The sequence below is a fragment of the Falco punctatus genome (assembly GCF_963210335.1).
Source record: "Falco punctatus genome assembly, chromosome: 4".
NCBI classification, from domain to species: Eukaryota; Metazoa; Chordata; class Aves; order Falconiformes; family Falconidae; genus Falco; species Falco punctatus.
Genome location: NC_137583.1, coordinates 76,759,205 through 76,780,264, shown reverse-complemented (window position 1 = coordinate 76,780,264; position 21,060 = coordinate 76,759,205). Strand labels below are relative to the sequence as shown.

The window sequence follows — 21,060 nt, the reverse complement described above, 5'->3', positions numbered from 1 at the left end:
AGGCTGAAGGAACTAGTCCCAGACTTGACAGATTGAGGAGTGACTGTCTGCGCCTCAGCCTCCAGGGTTTTCCAGGCAGAAATGTGTGGCTCCAGGCATCCCTCAGAGCCATGCGGTGCTGAAGCTGCAACCATCCCCTGCCACAGGGAAAGGACATATGGGAAAGAGCACAAGCCAGAAGGGTTATCCATACGGCAGGGCTCTTGGGAAGGATGCCAGAGCCACCTGCAGCGCAGGAGCAGGCACTGGAGACACAGGGAGAGGCCAAACACACATCAAATTATTTAGAGAACTCGGCAGCCATTTCAATTAAACTGGACACTTGGCACCTGTGCCAAAATGTTTGCGAGGCTGCTTCTTCCTATGCCTGCACGCTTTGTAACCTTGGAGGAAATTGAGCAGTGCTGCTGCTCACTCCTGGTGGGATTTAGCTGGCACGGAGGCTGGGCAGGACTCTTCCATCCCTCTGCATATACGCAGCATGGGCAGCAGGACTGTCAGGATCTCCAGTACACAGGCTCTGTATTAAATAGTATTTTTAATTAATTATTTCCCTTGATACCTGAAACCCTGCACACTTCTTTCAAGTTCAGCATCAGGGCCTGAATTTACTTTCTCTCCTGTAAACAGCTTTCAACAGCCTCTTTAATGGGATTATTATCATATAAATAATTGCATCTGAATGAAGGCTGGGTATATATACTCTAGTGCATTCATTCAAGGCAAAAGGAGGCAAATGAACAACAAGTATACCACCAGATAAATCTCTGAGGAAAAAAGACAACAAAACAAAACTCAGCAAAATATATATTATTTGCACAAGTTGAAAATCCTTTGGGTTTTTTGTTACGCAGATTTTATTTCCAAACACATAAATTCTTTTAAATGGATTTTTCAATGTGTAACATGCACATGGTAAAATAACTATTATTGCAATTTATCGTCAGAGAGGGCTTCAAAATACTGTGATGAAACTGGAAACTGGTTCCGCCATCCTGAGAGCAACCGAACGTGGTCCAACTATACCCTGTGCAACTCTTTCACCTCTGAAAAACTGAAGGTATGCTACAGTTACAAAGGCAGTGGCTGGCTGGGAATGCGTTTGGGCTGGGCTAGTAGTAAGGCACCTATGAAAGAGATCAGAATAGTCCTCATCTTTCAGTTTTATTTGTTGCACAATAATTTAATAGCATTGTCCTCATGATTTTAGCTTATTAAAAGTATTTGATGAGTGTTCAAACCTAAATGTATGTTTGCTGCGGGGTGGATAATTTAGTAGCAATTCATATGACAAGTTTTGCAGTATTTTTCAAATGCATTTTAAAATTCCTATTATTTTCCCTGATTATCCAATAGTTATAAAATGATCCTTTAGAATATCAATTTTTCTTTCTGTAACAAGGATCTTCCAAGGTGTTGATGTCTTATCTGCAGGGCTAGAAATATTAAAATAAGTTTAAATCATTTTTCTTAAGCAAAGAATATCACTCTGTACTCACTCCCTTTAAGAAGTAATATTTATGAAGGTGCTATTAATCCAGTAAATCCAACAAGCCTGAACGCATTTAACAGTTTGACTGAAGTCATTGAGACTATTTATGGTAACAAATTAAGTATTTGTCTCAGTATTTCCAAAATCAAATTGCTAAGCTGGAAGAGGAGATCTAAATATAAGAGCACCAAAAGAAACAAGGAGAGAGAAATCTGAGAAAAGCTGAAAAAAATTGTTAGGGAAGCTCATGAAAATAAATATATTTCTCAAATCTGAGTGGAGCTCCAGGAAAATCTGAGTACAGATTTGTGACAGAATAATTTGTGGCTATTCAGAATTGTGGAAGGAAAAGAGTCAAAAAGTGATTTGATTTTACGTTTGTGTTGGAGGATCATTTTTAATGCAGCCAAAAAGCAGTATATGATTATATTTAGTAATGATCCAGCCCAAAGGGCCTTGGAAAAGTCTACTGCGCTGGCAGGAGGTAAATTCTAAAAGTTTTTGCAGCATGAGGAGCCATCATGGTAAAACGAGACTCACCTATGTGACAAAGAGAGAATAATAGTAACAATCTGAGCTCACAGAGGCATTAAGTAGAAGCACCATAAAAATACAATTTTCCAGATGTTGGCGCATGTAGGGAGGCAAAAAATATAGTTCTATTACCTATTATCTGTGCCTTCCAGAATAACGATTTTGAACATATTTCAAGCAAAGTGTAGATAGAACACAAAGGAAAAGTATGCGTACATTGAGATTCTTCGGGGGGGGGGCGGGGAAGAAAGATGGGAAATGCAGAAAGAATCTGCCTTTACAGAAATGCCAAGTTAGTTTATGACCATTAATCCAGGTCTTCAAAAACAGGAGTATTCTTCATTTGCAGACTATTTCCATGTACCTATGGCTAATATAATTAACTGAGTAGGATGTATTCCTATTAGAGAATTCTCTTTCCTCAAATGAAGAATTCTAGGAGAACAAATAAGAACAGTTAAGTGTTTCTTTTAGAAGTTTCGTAAGCCCAGGATGACAAAATCTGCATAAACTATAAATTTGGTCAGCATGTTGCAAGACCTGTGCACCAAAAGGAGCATGATAGGTGGCCAGTTCAAGGAGTGCAGAAATTAACAAAATAATTCATTATTTGTTTGAAGTTAACTGAAAATACCAACATGCTATACTTTTGAGACAGATCACTCAAAGAAAAATAATATTGCAGCCGGTTCTTGAAAAGGTGGTGATAGACCATATGCTTTGTTAGCTGACAGGTCCGTCCATTCTGAACTATCTTCGCTGTTATATTCGGAAAGCTTTTTTTCAGGAGTTACCATAGTAAAGTTTACATGGAGTAATCAAAAATGCTTTTGCCCAGTCCCAGATATACAGTTAAACTGATTTAAGAGTTGTGTGCTGAAAGTTGGATAGTTTGAATAACCAAGAGTCCTCGGGGTGCACGTAGACTTGCGTGTAGCCGTCTGGAAGCCTTTCCTGCTTCCAGCTGTTTCAGGCTAAGGGTTCTATAACGACAGGCAGCAAAACAACATAGTTTTGAACACTTCATCTGTAAATTAAATTCAGGCTTAAAAATTATATCAATCTAATATAATTTAAAAGCATAGCCACCCCTTAGTATAGAGTAGACGAAATGTCATATGCACATAGGTATAAATCTCTCTCACTCCTCTGTTTCAGAAAGTTGTCTCATCTCTGCCCTCTCTGGGGTTGCTGGTGCTCTCAGAACAAGTTGTTAAGCATTTGCACTCACTAGCGATGTAGTGGTTAGCATTTGCAAAGGAAAACTAGGAGACCTAGGGTATTTGCGTTTAATATGCATAGATTTCCATAACCTGGTGAATGATATTTACACTCAGATCATGGCGGTTCTGCATGGTCAGGACAGTGTAAATGTGGCTTTGGTTTAAATCTGAATCAGGCCACTGCCACCTAGGCTAATGAAAGCAGGAACTGATTCCAAAGTTGTAAAATGACTGAAGAACAAACTAGATAAGAAGAGGTGCACATTTCCTAAGAGAAATGGCTTTGTTTTCTGAATTTTATTCTTATTTATTTCCAAATGAATGTTTAAAATTACTTGGAAGCACACACACACAAAAAACCCCATAATACATGAGTTACAAAACTTAGGGCTACAGAAAACAATTCATCTAATAATTGAAAAAAGGAAAATTGCATAACAAAAGAACAATCAGTGAGGTAGAGCTGAAAATAAAATAAACCCAGCAGAGGAATTAAGATTATTTCTTATAGTTATTAAAATAACTCCTACTTAGCCTTTTTTTGAGGGGGGGACAGGCTGGTGCTATGTAAGCACTTTCAGAAAAGAAGGTGATGGTGAAGCCTGGCATGCCGTTTAGCCTCCCGCAGTCTTCTAACAGCTGGGTAATGCTTAAGAGCTTGGCTGAGACCAAGTATGACATTTAAATGCCACAGCATTCTGAAGCCCAGGTGCTGTCCTGCAATTTTGTTTCACTGTTGGCATAGAAAATATGGGTAGGCCTATCTTTTCACCAATACTGGTCAAACTATTAGGCCTATTTTCTACTCAGAGTATAAGCCCATCGTTTCACTGATACTGGTCAAAGTGAAAGCCCAGTTATCTGTAAGACCATCTAGTTGCCCAATAGCAAGGCTCATACCAGTGTGAACCAGAATTTGTCTCAGGGTGTGCTTAGTGTGGTAGGAGTTGAGGATAATTTTCACCTCATTACTGCTTTTGTGACTCTATAGGCCTTAATCATAAGCCCCCTATGACTTCTCTCCAGGTGGGAGAATCTCAGCATTTGTACCCACTTGTCATAACACAGCCACTCTACCTCAATTATTTTAGTTGCCTTCTTTCCAACTTTCCTAGCTCTGCCATGTCCATCAGGTGTGGAAACATCTATTTAAGATGTGCAATGTAATTTTTAAATAGAAGCACAATGCTATTCTACCCTCAGTGTCTTGCCTGATCAAATCCAGCATTTTGTTGACTTTTTGCCTGTCGTCACACAGTAAACCAATGATTCAGAGAACTGGCCAGGATAACTCCAAGATTTTTTCCTGAGTTTGGTTTCCAGTTTGGAGTTAAGCATTGTGTAGGCAGGGTTTAGGGCGTTTGTCCCTAGGTGTATCACCCCATTTTTTTCTGTATTAAAGCTCATATGACATCTTCTTGTTCCCTCTGTCATCTGAGCCTTCTGGAGTCCCTCACTATTATCTGGAAGACCTAAGTGTCACCTGGAAACTTAGAGATTTCTCTGCGTCAGGTCACTGATGAATACATTGAGCAAAAAACCAGCCCTGATACCAGTCCTGAGGGCACCTAACCACTGACTCATCTCCAAAAGTGACCATTAAGTTTTTGCTTCCCGTTGTTTAAGCTGCTTTCAAACCATAAAAGCTTTCTCCAAATCCTGTGGCAACCTATTTTCCTTAATTTTTTTTTTTTATTTTTCATGGGAACTTGTCATGGGCTTTTTGAAAATCTGAATGTGTTATGTCTGCTGCACTCCCCTAGAGCTTGGGAAAGTTAGTGACGCATAGTGTGAGCTGGGACCTCACCAGTTACTTCAGCGCAGCAGAAACAGATCAACTCATTGTAAGAAACACTTATCTTCAGACCATGAGTCATGCTATTTAATAGAGAGCTGATATTAACAGTATATTGAAAAAGAACCTTTAAAAGAAATACAAAATAGGAGATTGATTTTGTAGACTCTTCTTTGATGAGAAAAAACCCCAAGTGCCTGCAAATTGTTCATGTCTGCCTTTTCTTTTTGTTAAATTGCAGATGGCGTTCATACTTTATTATATGGCAATCGTTGGCCATGCTTTGTCTATAACATCCCTGTTGATTTCCTTGGCAATTTTCTTCTATTTCAAGTAAGTGGTTTCTAACAGACACTCTCTTCTTTCCCTGAGGGATCTCAAGTGGTAACCAAAGAAAAGCTTGGAAGGGGATATGGCAGTGAGAAGCAGCTCTTCTGAGAGTTTTTTTTCTATAGTTCTGGTAAAAAAGTCTCAGCACAGGGTCCTCATGCCCATGGGATGTCTCCCAGTGGTGTGTAGTCAAGATCATGCTGTTATATTTGTCAAGACTGGTGTAAAAGTGCAACCTATAGGGAAATGGTGTAGCTGAGGATGTCGTAAGGCCCTTCATTTACCAGTTGCCTGTTGTTTCTTGAAGGGCATGTCCAGCCCCTGGCAGATGCAGTGACTGCACCGGGCAGTGGCTTGGAGCCCCCAGCTCCTGAAGAACAGGGATACATTCATTTGATGCACAAGGACTGATCTATTGACTTGAATAGGTGTTCACAGGGCTCAGCACTGAGTGAATCTGACATTAGTATATAGCCTGTCGTCATAAAAGGAAAACCACTGATGTGCTGTATCAGAACTTTAAAGGAGGCTAAATTAATATTCACTGAAAGCATTGCAGCTAATATATGGAAACTTAACTACAGCGTTTAAATCTTGTCCTTTAGTAAACCTGTCTGCAGTGAAGGAGCAGAGGGAGCTCAGATTTGCTGTCAGACATGTAGTCACAACTTCAGTTACAATCAGTAGTGAAGCGCTGTCTGGGAACAGCCTTCAGTTTTCAGCTCAGGGAAATGGTAAGCACTAGAAGACATCAAAGGCACTGGGGAAAATACTCAAGAATAAACAATGGACAAGATCCTGAACTATTGTACATCCAGAGCTATGATGACTTGCATAAGCTATATTCTTCTAGCTCTTAAGCAATCTTTTTAAGGTATTTCACCTTCACAACATTACTGTAGCCTGCAAACTTCCCAGACTGATAGCACACTCAGAAATCAGGGTTGTAATGTACATTCACAGGTACTTTGATGAAACAGAATGGTACATCCAGTATAATGACCCAAATGGGACGGTACCTTGCTAATTTTCAGCCAGGCTGCATCCGTTACTTGTAATCAGATAGCCAGACCATCAGTTCGTGAACAGAGACAGGGAAATGCTCACCATCAATAGAGTATGTCTGGACATAACTGCAAGGTAGTCTAAAAGGCCAAGTAAAGTTTTCTGACTTTATGTGGATAAAGACTTCCAAGGATACAAACAAGTATTCCCTACACTGCATGCTGGGAAATAGAGTAGTATAAGAAACAATTACAACTGCTTCTGAATAAGTAGCACACTTGGTTGTAACCTGATGGACTTTTATTGCCAAAAGCCTTACCTTATTTGAGAATACAGAAAAAAAGACCCAGGTCTTCAAAGAATGCAGTATTATTTGAGGAATCAAGAATACAAAGAAAAGGGGACTCAAAAATTTTTTTTTCTTCACAAGTTTCTTTACAGAGTTTAAGAAAGAACAGTTGCACAATAATGGCAACTTGTAATAATTAGAAGTCCATCACTGTTGTCATTGTAAAAGCATACTGTTTCAAGATTGTAATTTAGCTTTCCAGAAAAATGGAAGCCAAAAATAAGCCCTCAAATCTCCCAACTCAAATTTAAAAAATACATCAGATGCATTTTTTTCAGATCTTAGTTACCAAAAGAGTAACTGTGAATTATGAGCAGGTTCTAAATTAATCCATTTCCACTCATGAAGTATATATCAAATCACGAATGTATTATCTGCCTTATTTTCAAAAAGACCAGGATTCATTCTCCATAGAACCTTTATTTTCCAAAGCAGTTTTTCACACTGAGATTTCCAAGTCTGAGAAGGGAAAAACTGGTCATTTTTCCCATTCATTTATCTTGCAGGCTTAACTCAAACAGAAGTATTTCTGTAAACATCCAGCTATTCCTTTTTGTCACCTGTAAGGCCATGGAATCGTAATGAAATATACCCAGTGCATTTTCTATCATGATCATTTAGTTTTAAACATTTACTATGAATCTTTTAGTACAGAGTTTTTACGTGTCTAAATTAACTGGCATTTGTTAAGTGTCTTGGAATTGATAGATGTAATGTTCTGCAGCACAGGTGAAAAACTTAAATGCAATGTGACAAACTATACATGCTGGTTTGTGAGATACCATCAACTAAATTATCTGAGTTTCTGAAATCTGTTTTTTTTGGCCAGAAATACATATTTGAAGATTTGTAGAATCCATCAGCACATAGCAAACAAAATTCCAGCTTACACATGCATAGTAATTGTATAAATTTGGGGATAAAAAGAACCCTTTGCGGAACCCCCACCTCTACAGCACAAGGGATGGTTGCCTTGCTCTAAAAATCTGCATTTAAAGGTGCTCTACAAAAGCCCAGATACCTTGTGCCAGTGCTTACATCAGTCCTAGCCGCAGAGTCCCTGTATTATTTAATGGAAATCTTACATGAGGCACCTTAGCCAATTTCTGGTCCCGGTTTTGATCTATATGTACTACATATCTATGGATATCTTTAGGATGTGTGCCTTCTAATAGTGATTTTCTTAGTAACTTTATGCAAAGCTTCCCGCCTGGTTACATCATCTGCTGCTGGTCCCTGGAAAAGTACACCATGGATGAGGGTATCCATGTAGGCTGGAAAAGGGTATGCTTAGTAAGTTGAGAAGGCAGAATAAGCTAGCACAGACCTTAGAGCTGTACGAGGAGATGTCTGTGCCTCAACTGTCAGACAGGAAGGGTAGTACAAGAAGCAGCCCTCAACATCACCACGACCAAGAGTGAGTCTAGGAAACATAGGAAAATGAAATGGTTGGACTTTGCATAGACTGTAAGAATCTGTAAGACTACAGGCTCAGAATAGGTGGATCCAAAGTACTGGTTGTGAATTCTGCTGATTTCTGGAGAGGCAATTTGATGAGTGACTGTGATAACATGCAGTAATCAGGTACAGAGATAGATAGAATCTCTGCCCAATGAACTGATAAATTTCCTCCCTGTCTAAGTAAAGATAAAGAGCACCAAACCATAGCCACAGTAATGCTTTAAGAAAACTGGAAAGGGCACAGTTTAATCTGATTTGGAATCTTATACCCCAGCTTCTGAGTTCTTTGGGACAGTAAAGACAGGGTTTGGTTAAATTAGCTGCCCAAAATGGACCAGGAATATGATTCCTTGCAGCAAGCAAGGCAGGATGAGGCTGACTCACTCTTAGCTCTGAGTCATGGACGACACACAATCCTGACCGATCCCAGGCTACCCTGAAACACTCATCTACACCAGCCTTCCAGACAGTAACACAACTCCTCCTCTCTTTCCTCCTCCACTTCTCCTTCCCCTTCCATGACTAATCCATGAGACAAAGGTTACAGGCAGAAGTAGAGAAAGGAATTAAAACAAAGTGCTACAAAATGAGAAGATAAAGAAGAAACCAAACTAAGATCATAAGAAAGTCAGAATAAAGCTGTATGGGAGCAGAGTTCATGTTACCTTCAGTTGTGTTCTATCACCTGGCTATGACAGCAATGGATTATTTGACCTTCAACAGAAGGCAAGCTGTCAATCAGATGGCAAGAGGTCTTTCAGTACTATGTAATAGCCTTTGACTGTAGGGGCAGCAACAGCTTGCAGAAGTTGCTGTTTTCCACATACAAGTCTTTCCTGGCAGAGATTTATTTTCCTTTCAGTTTGGAGTATCAAGATTCATAATGATATGGCATCACAGATGTTGCAGTACTTTCAGAAGGGAATACTGAATCAGTAGCAATGAACATCACTAAGCAAATACTAATTCATAACAGGAGGCAGAGTATTCATAGTGTCACAGTTACATACCTCATCACATTATTGCAATATTTTTATTATTGCAAACTGAAGCCCCATTATCTTATATGATAAAACACAAAAGAAAAAAGGCACTCTTAACTCCAAACCATTTCCAATTGAATTATTAAAGCAAAAACATTTGTATAAAGACAGATGGGTAGTACAATAAGTCTAGATTTGCCAGAATAATAGATGGTGTGCTGTGAATGCACCTGCAGTTTAATTGTTGCCAAGGCTTTTAAAGGGAGTTGAAGAAGGATGATGGGTAGAAGGGTAATTTATGGAAGTTTGTAGGGAGTTTTCCCCAGGGGCAAGGGAGGGCGTGGTAGAAAGCATGAGAATAATTTAAAACTAAGTAAGTGGGTAAAGATAGAAAATAACTGGCTGGGGGTGAAAATTAGTATTCTTGGTGTTTGTGAATGAGAAGAAATCACAGATCACAGATTCACAGTCCAGATCTCTGAAGAAAATAATGCTAAAAGCTTCTTGGAAGTCAAAATATCCTAGATGCAATAAAGGAGTGGAGACAGGAACTCAAAAGTAAGAGTGGCTGTGAGTAGATAGGAGAACCTATCTCTGTCAAAGAAAATGTAGATGAAGAATAAATGTGAAACACAGGGGAACCACAAGAAATGTAGGAGACTCTGAAACTCTTAAGACACAATTGATAGAGGCATAGGGACACAAAAAACTTCACAAGTTTTAGACGGGGATAACTGGCTTTGTGAGGCCTTCTTGCGTACTGTTTAATGAAGCAGAGCAGGGAGCATACAGAAAGATGGGTGGGGGATAACAAGGAGCCTTCAAAAACACCACGAAGGAATGATGAAAAAGTTAGGAAGAGGGCTGGGAAGAAAGCTAAGAAAGGTCAGAGGAGGAGTAGATTACAGATGATTGTAAAAACCAGCAGAGGATGAATCAAGGGGTTTGGGTTTGCCAAAGTATTCTCCTCTTGGTGTGGACCAAGTCAGGCAGGTGCTGGTACCATTTTGATGGCAAAGCTGTGGGTATGGAAATATTTGCTTAATGATCCATACGGGTCTTTAACATGAAAGCTGGAGTCAAGGGAAAAAGGTGAGGAATACTGAGAGGAGAGGAAGAGAGCAATGCAGGAGTAAAACTAAGAGGAAGACAGGAGCTAAAAAAAGGAAAATAAATAAACAAGGAAAATAAGCAGAAAAGAGTTCATTTTGTTAGATGAACTCTGTTTTTAAAGAAAGTGCATTTTGTGTTGACCTCTACATGCAGGGCATCAGAAAGTCACAGCCTGTGCTCCGTTGCAGACTGCAAGAGACTCCTAGTGCCAAGAGGGAAGCTTACCTCAGTGAGACAGTGATACTTGCTCTTCTTGGCTCTTTTTTACCTGGCAGTTTTGCCTGCTTGCTCTCAGTGACCAATGAATACAGACATCACAGCATTATCTAACAACTCCATGATTACCTTCCTGCAATCACCTCCTGCCAGTCCTGGGCTGTGCTCGGGGCGTGGAGCACTGCAGGGGAATTGCTCTCTTCTTCAGGGGTAGCCCAGGAGGTGGCATAAGGGTTTGGGCGTGAGTTAAGAAGGGGAGACAGTTCAGGTCTGAAACTGCAGTCACGATTGGGTTTCACAAGAATTCTGTGAACTTCTGCTACCCACAATAGCAGAAATCCTCCTCTCCCCAAAATCAGTCATTCAGAAAAAATTACTGCTCCTTCTGAGCAGGAAAACAACCTCTTCTGGTCTGGGATCTCAGCTGGAGTTGGAAACATGCAGGATACCAACCCAAATCCCCCTGTAATTTAAGGAGATTCCTGTGCAAAGTTCCCATCCTGTCTCACCACTAATTCCTAAAGTAGCAAATAATTTTCATCTGAGTATTTGGGAAATTGAGTCTCCAGGGAACAGTTACTTATAAAGCAGTATTCCTGATGTTCATTACTTGCATCATGCTCATCTAATGATTCTCAGGGTTCTGCTTCACCACTTATTATCTCAATTACCATGAAATGAAGAAAGGCAGCAAGGGCTGAGAATGTAGATGGATGGCTCTTTACAACATGGCCTAAAAAGCATGTGGTGCTAAACAGGTGTAAAAACAAACCCAAAAATTTGTCAGAGGTTATGGCCACAATGCAAGGCATGTATTTTCCGATTACGCCTGGCCAAAAGGCATTCTTGAGAGACTGTTGCCAGAAAAAGCTTGTTAAAGTGACATCAGAAGAAAAATACTACTTTACAATGTGTGCTACATATTTTTCAGGAGCCTCAGCTGTCAAAGGATAACACTGCATAAGAATTTGTTTTTTTCTTACGTGCTGAACTCCGTGTTTACAATTGCCCACCTCATTGCTGTCGTGCCTAACCCGAGCCTTGTAAAAAAAGATCCTGTAAGTACTGCATGACTCCTCTCCATCTTAACACCCAAGTAAAATTACAACAGCCATGTCAAAACCAGACATTCCCATTCATCAGTTCCTGATAGCCATCTGGTACAATGTGCATGGAAAGTGCAGATTCTGGGAGTTTCACTCAATTTGCTCAGATCATTCACCAAGCAACAAAAATCTCTGAATCTGATACAAGAAGGAGAAGACTCAGACTTGCTTCAGCCAGCCCATCCATACAAACACGTGTCAGATCCCCGGTGTTCTCAGAACTACCTAGCTGACACTTCCCAACAAAACTCCTGAAGGGACAGATGCCCTTGGTGGCTGCCTGCCCTTTGACACAAGCACACGTGCTGGGGAGGGGCAGGTATTGAGAGAGAGACAACTTTTTTCAGATCAGTTTGCTGGATTTTTTTTCTGGGCAGGTAGTAAATCAAAGCAATAGCTTGCTTCACTGCTCTTAGTGCTACAAATTGTGCCAGCCCCTCAGCTGATAAATATGTATGGCAGATCTCAGCCACCCAGCTCCGATCTTGCTCTCGAACAGAGCAATCACATTGTGCTCACTGTCGTTACAGCAGCCCCAGCTGATGGGAAATTAATGTAAGCTTGGGAATCTCTCAAGTTATGTCACAACACTGATCAGCTTGTCTTCTAATAAGGTCGTTCAATTATGGTTCAACCATTTATCTGCTTCTAATTTTGTGAAAGCAATTAACATTAGCACCTGATATTATTACCTGATCACATGCGTGTCTCAAACGTGTGCTGGTTAAGTAAGCTAATTAAAGCAGGAAATATATAGACTAAAGAAAACATCAGCAGTCCCAGAGACCATCTGGGGATTAAAAAATAGAAAAGCAGAATAATAATTGAAAAATCACACATTTTGTTTCTCCTTACCACATAGCATCATACTTATGTAGCCTGTGCAAAAGATGCAATGAAAATGCACTTGGTATTTGAAGATAAAAAGCTGGCAGGTTATATCAGGCACCTAAATTGAAGCAAGATCATTCCCTCAGGATTAAGAATGATATTTCCTGACAGCAGAAGTAAATTATCTGAAGTGCTTTAAACTAAAAGTTGAGGCTGTGGCAAGGACTCTTACACTCTAAGATTTCATTTAAAAAAAACGTATCTCATGCCTTTGAGCTGGATCTTTATTTGGAATGAAATCTTGACCCCAGTGAGGCCAGTGACAAAGCTCACAGAAGATTCTGTAGAGCCAGGTAGCCCCAGGACAGGTACTAGCATGCTGAGCATCACCCAGTGAATATGACAGCCTCTGTTGCTATGGCAACAGAGAGTATAGAAGCGACATAAGTGGCTACCTTGGGAGGCCATGGAGCCCCAAAGCAGTGGTTCCTGTCTGCAGTCAGCTTTTAGGTCTCCGGCTGGAATATGAAGAGGACCCTTAGCGCTAAATACAGTCATGGAAATCGCCCAGGCACTGTCCTTCCTCTGATGTTACCAAACATAGCTGTGCTAGCAAACCTGGCTGCAGCTAGTTAGCTAAGTGCATGCTTTGGTGAACAAAGCCCTTGTTTTGCACTTCTTCCAAACGAAATTTGCATGTCTTTGACTCAGCAGTGAACTGCTGTCTAGAGGAGAGGTAAAAAACTTGGGGCCAGAAGACTTGGGGTCTCCCATTTTTTTTCTGCAGTCAAGTGCAGGATGAGGGTACACTCACCACTTGATCTTGCCTAACATTCTAGATTTCACCTTCAGAAAAAAAGAAGGTGATGTGACCTGTTAACATGTTCAAAGTCTCCCAGCATTACTGGAAAGTGTATTCTGTTATTTTAGTAACATAATAAACTTGTAAATACATGTTTAGGAAAAGAAAATTAACAGCCAGGGGCACATTTTTAACACATGATGACATTACGTATAGTCTTCATATAAGCATATGAAGAATTAAAGGATTTGTGTTAAAAATTTACTTATTCTACCAAGTAGATTCCCATAATATTTTTATTTTAATGCTGATTAACAGAGCAAGTAAAGGCTTCATAACTTGGTTTTTTCTACCCCTACTGCACCCTCTGTTTTATTAAGTCCATTTTAAAACAACTACTTCTGGCTTCTTGTAGTTTGCTGCATTTATCCACTTCCCACCCGTGCATCTTCTGAGCTTGACAGGCTCATGTGTATGTGGCTCCTGCCTTCAATAAATACAGAAATACTGAGTTGTGTAGAAAGAATTTCAAAGAGTCACAGATAGCCCTTATGTGATGGCCATATACAGAGATGAAGCTGGTATTTATTCTGCAAAATAATAAATGTGTTTCCATCCCAATAGCTCCCACCTTTTTTTCCTTCCTAAAGTTTTATAATAGACTTTAAATATGCAATACCATGGGAAAATACTTACAGTGTTATAAGGATATCAACAAATCCATATAATTTTGAAAGAAAAATGTTCTGTTAAACAACAACGAGAAAAGGCAGGAAAAGCAAGAGAGGAAATTCATCCCTAACACCAAGACACCCACATTCTCCTTGTGATCCAGACAGAAAAGATGTGAGACAATCCAAAGCATCATTTACATGAGAGGCTGTACTGCATCCTTACTCACAGTTTGCTGTACAGAGTTAAACCCTTTGATGATGATTCTGCTCATGTAAAGTGGTAAGTCAAGTTACCTTATATATCTTAATTTGCTTTTTTACCTCATTTTTTACTGCTTTCTGGTTATGTAATTTTTTTTCCCTCTCTCTTTCTTTTGGATTTATCTGGATTTGAAATGATGGAAGAGAAAGATGTGAGCCCAGGTGGCTGTACAACAAATGAAGAAGCAATGAAAAAGGTCCAGGAACACTTGAACAAAAGTAAACAAGTCACACATATGAACACTTATTTACACATACTGAAAAATGTTATGTGAGATTTTTTTTTCATGTTGTATCTAAAGTTGCAACTGCATTAATTATGCTATTACTGGAACAGATTTTATAGGAAGGGCTATCTTGTATCACCTTCTTAAATGAGACTGACCCACAGAAGAAGGGTGATCTGTGAACAGCACATTATGTTCTTCATTAAAAACCCTGGAAATATAAATAAAACTCTTGCTGCCTAATCTATTAATATAGCCTTGCACTGCGGCAAATGAAGAGACGGGACGCAGCTTGGTGCAAGCAAATGTCAATTTATTGTACAGAAGCACGAGTTTATATACACTTTCAGAAGCTGCACATTTTAAACAGATTGGTTCTCGAAGCTAAGCATTGCATACTAGGCAATCCCCGATTGGTGGTTAACTACCATCAATTAACTGCAAGGTGTTACCTTTCCTTGGCACCATCCTTGGCACCATTCGTCCCCCACTAATTGTCAGCTAACTGATAGCCACGCATGGTCCTAGTTTCCAGCCCGCTCCTGCGTTGCACATCAGATCTGCATTTTTCTTTTTTTGATCTCCACAAGACTAGTAATTTTAATACTTAGTGCTGATGGGGTAGAGAAGGATAGAGCTAATGACTGGAGGGATAGCTCTGCTAACGAGAAACTGAACAATTGATCGGCTCCATGGGCACCAATATGAATACGTTTGTAGATGGGACTAAGGCTGGTCACAGATCAGTAATGCCTCAGTCATTAGAAACTCATCCAGAAAAGCTTTGGGAATCTTACTGCATTTTTATCACTTTCCTGTCCCAGTAGATATATCTGTTCTCTTTCTCCAGGCTCTTCTGTAGCCTCTTCACCTTTCATGCAGTAGTTTCACCCGTGCTTCTGGCATTGTATGATGTGAGTTTCCATTTCAGTTGCAGTTATAGAGTCCATAGCAAGGGCCAGTGCTCCACGTTTGTGTGGGGTCTCGCGCTTGGCCATGGTGTATCAGATCCAGCATCCATTCAGGCACGCTCCAATCTCACTGTCAAGTCCAGCTCTCTGCCACACAGCTTATCTATGCCTTAATATATAAATAACCTGTATTCACTCTTACGTGGGTACAGCAGCAGAGCTGGTAAGGAAGAACCCAAAGCAATCCATGTTTCATTACAAACACTGTGATTTCATTTTCTCAGCAAGGACAGGTTGGGCATGGGCTAGGGCTGAGCCTGGCACAGTCCTTTCCGCTGGCAGTGTCTGTAACTCTCTCACCCCTTGGACACAGGTTGTGACAGGCTGAAGTCTGTTCTTGCCCCTTTGTGTAGATGTAGATATACTTTAAAGATCCTGAGCCAGTTTACCACTCTAGCTGATGGTGCAACATGCACACTCTGTCTCTGAAAGGAGCACGTAGTCCCTTCCCCTCCCCAGGCATTTCACTGAAGTTGCTATCACTGTGGTCATGAGGTAGGGTGACAAAGGGCACTTGCTTTATCTGTACTGCCCACACCCCATCTCCTAGTAGGAAGCAAGCCTTCAGGAGAAACCACTAAGCTGCTTCCCACTCAGCATTATCAGTGAGACCAAGACAAAGTGAGGAGACCACAAAAGCTGGTGCCCGCTAGCATTATAGTCTGTAAAGGAAGGCCATGGCAGTAGTAATATTAAAAAAAAAAAATCTAGTATCTTCATGGATACTAGAACACTATAAATAATCTCACCATTGACAGATTCAAGTGAAAGCCATGACTACCCAAGAGTATTAGGTTTTCCTCCCTATCACAGTAAAACAGCAGAAATAAAGTGTTGAGCTGTATAGACAGATGGAGTGTATAAAGGGTAGCTACTGTGATTTATGGGGACTGGTGACTTCCCCTTTTCCTAAAGGAATAGAGAGGGAAAGAGCCAGAAAACCAAAGAAGATTCACAGCATTTCAGAAACAGTGTCAGTTTTAGGACTTTTATTATATAATATAAATGTTACCATCTCATCTCTTGTTGCTTTCAGTTCCTTCTGATGTAGCCTAGCAGAGGCTGGGGGATTGTAAAACATATTTTTCCCAAATAAGAGGCTCATAGCTCATACCAATGAAGTTAAATTGCAAAACTGCTGCCCCATGTGACTTGTGTTTGCCTTAATAGTCCAAGCAGTCCCCATAGTGCAGCTCCCCACAGAAGCAGCAAAGGTGGAGTTCTGCAGAGCAGAAGGGGGTGTTGTGATCTGGTGAGTTGTTCTATGTATTATGCTTGGGGTGGAGCTTCATGAGACTCTGTTCTTGTTAAATGATTTGATTCTTTATTAATGTAAATATTTCTAGAGTTTCCCTATCACTCTCAAAGCATCTCCAAATTCTTTCATTCATCTTAGTACATCTGTTCTTCCATCCTGCTTCTACTAGACTACTCATAGGGGCCTCTGCAGCCAGTTTAGCCCCAAAGAGATGACCTAAAGCTATTTTAGAATACTATCTAGATGCAAAAGTAATCAAAGATCAAACTTCTAACAGAGAATTACTACCCAATGCCTGGTGGTTGTGTCTCCTAAGTCTTCTTGAGTATGGTAGGAGAGGGTTGGTTTGTTGTGAAAACTGTATCATCTTGCCTAGGAGCCCTTTGTCTGATAAGTGTCTAAATGGCTGTTTAAAATATTGCCCTTCTGCTGCCTCAGGTGTAGGAATGAAGCTTGGTGAGCCTGGGCCCAGTATGTATTTCTGAATTTACAAATTGTGCAAGTTCTGTGCATTTGAAGATTATGTTTGTGCATTGACTTCACTAGGACAAACTGGCTCAACAAGATTGGCCAGGAGAGAATAAAATGCTAAGCTTTATGGAAGTCAAAGTTTTTCCACCAGTTTTGTGCCTCACCATACCATGTTCAGTGATGAAACTGTGGCATTTTTTTTGTTCAGCTCCAATGTAAAGCAGTGAGCAAAATGCCTGTTGTGGGTGAGTGAACCAAACCTTTTAATTCATCACTTACAAGCAGAGGACTAAGGCTGTGCTTTAGACTATAAGTTTTTCCTTGCCTAAGCAGGTACATGAAGCTGAGCTCGCATCTCTCATCCCTCCCATCTCCTCTGTGACAGCTGCTTGTCTTGTCATTGGCTTTTATCAGTGAAGCAGAGAAGAAAAGTAGGTGTTTAAGTGGCACAAGTTCTTTCCTGATATATCAGATGCTATACCAGGACAGAAGAGTCACAAGCTATCTTTTGAAACAGGAACCAGTGTAGTCGCTAACACTCCCCCCCCACCCCAAAAAAAAACCCCCAAACAAACAAAAAAGGATGCTGCTGGTAATTGGGAAATCAATAAAAAGAGAGGGAGAACAGGAAGGCTTGGCTCTAATGCTCGGGTTTAGAAAGAAGCTGTCCCAACTAAGGAGCATTTCTGAATTGGACTACAAAGCATCATATCACATTTCTGTGCTGCATTCATAGCTGCAATGGCTGAGCCTGAGAGGTACAAGCAAGCACAGTCCCTGATGAGCGTGTGTCTACAGGGGAGTCACCTCATGAGGTGACCGGGGAAGGAAATTCCTGCTCTATCTGCCTATGCCCTCATCCACAAAGCAGCACTGATACGTGGAGAGGACAGTTGTTCCTGCTGCCATTGCATTTCTCTAGTATCAGCAAAATGGCACTTCTCAGGGTATAATTCTTTGCTTCCTGACAGCATTTGCTGTCTAGACTCCTCCTCGTGAGTCCTGTCCAGCTCTGCAAAGCTGCAGGGACAAGGAAGGTGGAACAGTACTGTGCAGGTTGCACAGGGACAGGATCGCCTGCTCTCCAGCTCTGGCACACAGGCACGGCCAGCGTGGGATCACTGACAGTGTCCTGTGCCTGTGAGCAAAGGGAAGTGTAACCTTCCTTGGAGGCAGGAATGCCTGCAACTGGTTCAAGAACATGTGTTCACTTTGAGGAGGATGAGTTTGTATGATGCTGGTGTATCATTTGCAAGTGAAGGTTCTGCCAGCAGTAAGCTCATGGGCAGTGCCAGGACTCTGATGCACCAGTTTTAGTCTCCCTGAAATCACTGGGTTGCGCTGGTATAACACTGCAGTAATTCAGATGTAAATCAGAATCTCTTCATCTATGCTAGGAAAGATCAAGTCTTCCCCCGCCCACAAGGTTCAGTGACATTAATGCAGACTAAGGAATGCTGTGAATTCAGAACCAGCCATATTCAAAGAATTCTCACAAATTTTCAGGCTGGATTAATACCTGCATTCATTTTAAGACAGATCTGTCAGGGTCTAAATGGCATGAAACGGAGAAGTAATTCCCATCATTTTTCCCAAGGTCTTTATATTCTTGTTTGTATTCTCAAAACTCTCAGAGTAATGGAGAAACAAAGCACCATGAAATCCCGGTGGTGTCAGATTCACTGTAGTGTGATCTGTAATGTAATAATGTAGTGTGCCATGCCCAGAATATGAAGTATGAATGAGTAAAGGACACTCACAGCATTCATAAATGACATTTCTGTGAAGAGTATTTGTGGTTTATATGGAACAACTGAATCTGGACTGTAAAGAAGTCAGTCAGTCACTATCTCTGAGAAAGATCTGAGCTTTCTCAACAACGTTATTATGGATGCTTTCTCAGTGGGAAGGCACCATCAAGTTAACAGTTGCAATCAGGAGGGGAAAAAGGTTTAAGAGTCTAAAAATAAGTGTTTATTTTGGGACAGATTTCCTCATCTTACTTTCCTCAGGAATTATTCTGTCTACATTTCAGTTGCTTGCTCTTCTTTTAAAGCTGTATCTATTAGTATAGACTCTGTTTTCTCAAAACTGTTGCAGAATCATGAAGGGAGGGATGACAGCTTTCATGTAAGCCCAGTCCCAAGGTATTTCGTGTCAAAATGACCCAGGCTGTGTCAGATCCTGTGGATGGTATTTCAGCAGTGTGATCCCTACACACAGCCTCGTATTTAGGAGTCGGAGTGCTGTTTTCTCCAGAAATGTGATTCCAGAAAGGACTTTGTACTGCAAAATGCATTGCTGTCCCAAAGCTGAAGTCATCAGGTCCTAGGGCTTGTTCCCAGGTTTTTAGACTGCATATTTTCTGCACAAGTGAGAAAGACCTGTGCTCTTAGCTCCAGCAAGGATGGAGGTGGAATACTGAGCGCACAGACCAAACTGCAGATTTAAATGTCTCTGTGAAAAGTCTGATTTAACCTGTCATTCTGCCTAATCTTTGTGAACCTGCACCACTCCTGGACCCTGAAGCTCTGCCGTTGTGGCACTGAGAAGTGAGCACTCCCAGGACAGCTCTTTTCAAAATCAGAAGGGCTCAACATCCCTGGTCTTGCTGTCATCGACTGTAATTCTCCTGTTTGGGGTTTTTATATGAGGTGTTATCATAGCAAAGCACACTCTGGCTGTATGTGCAAAATGAATTAATCCCTTCCATATTTCCTCAAATTCATGACATGCCTCCAGAACTGCTGCTCAAGCGGTATTTATTTCACCCTCAGAACTGAGCTGTAGTGGTCCCTGAAAGGCTGTTAGTCTTTCATGGTGTGGAGTTGTGCTTGACTGAGTTCTGACACAAATTCAGTTCTCTGTGCTTTACTGAGGCTTTTTATCATTTTTCCCTTTGGTTTTTCTCAAGAGATGGGAGAGGGTTGTAATTACAAAGTGAAGATGACCTGAAAATATAGGGTGGGACCTGGGTAGCCATAGTTTTCTATCAATTGCACTGACTCCTGTGTATGCATCTAAGAGCCTGAGAGGTAAACAAATGATATGTTATTAACCCCTAAAAACACAGGCATGGAAAAATGTCAAGTAGCAATTCCTTCTTAAATGTCAGATCAACAAGTGAAAATGCTAACGGTTGCCTTTTCGGTGGATTCTGTGCTACACCGTATGGACGTGGCATCCTCTAATGAACTCCTGCTCCTGTGCTTTGTACACAAGGGCTCCAATGTGAATAGAGCATTTAAGCAGGTTGGGTTTTGATATTTCTCTGGGAATATACATCAGTTAGGTATAGAAACCTGACTGTTGTAGAAGCAACTACTAATTCAATATAATTAAATTTAAACTTGTGGTTCCTCTCCAAGTTTTCCTTACCATATGCCTTTAAAAGGGAGTACCTAAAATGTGAGAAATTTGAATCTGAATTAGCCAGAAAGCAGATTTTTTTTCAAAAGACCTCGAAAGAATTTTCAAAATTAATTCCCCTCAGGACAGTACCGTAACTCACTCCAAAACAGAAGGGCAATTCCAAAACACAGTATTCTCCCTGATACTGTGCTGCCACAGCTGTTTTCCTCACTGGGATTTGTCTGATTAAATGGCAGCACTGCCCGTGCAAGCAGCTGTGTCTGAGTCCAAGAGACGTCGCAGGTGGATGAAACAGGTCAGGTGAATTAAATGCAGAGTACTCATTCCTCTCCAGGTACTACTTCAGTCTACACACCTATACCATGAAGTCAGACATCCAGGTTAAGTGAGATGAATTCCATCCATGCTATTTGATTCCCCTTCAGTGACTGCTGTGCAGACCTGTATTATTGCTCCTCTGGAAGGTATTTAAGATCAAACAGAAGCACACTGAAATAGAAAATAAATAAATGAAAGGGCATCAAAATGTCTTTACAGATAACAGCCAAGCACATGGGGTAAGAGTATGGGAGAAACAGTAATGACT

At 40.8% G+C, this 21,060-nt stretch overlaps 1 protein-coding gene across 1 annotated transcript in view; it reads left to right on the top strand.

Annotated features, from left to right (window-relative positions):
* The window catches only part of CALCR (calcitonin receptor), a 174,868-nt gene that overhangs the window by 114,563 nt on the left and 39,245 nt on the right, over positions 1 to 21,060 (top strand). Inside the window, exons 5-7 of the mRNA XM_080384200.1 lie at positions 948 to 1,060; positions 5,286 to 5,377; positions 11,433 to 11,559. Of these exons, the coding sequence (XP_080240326.1) occupies positions 948 to 1,060; positions 5,286 to 5,377; positions 11,433 to 11,559 (332 nt within the window). The remainder of the gene's footprint in view (positions 1 to 947; positions 1,061 to 5,285; positions 5,378 to 11,432; positions 11,560 to 21,060) is intronic.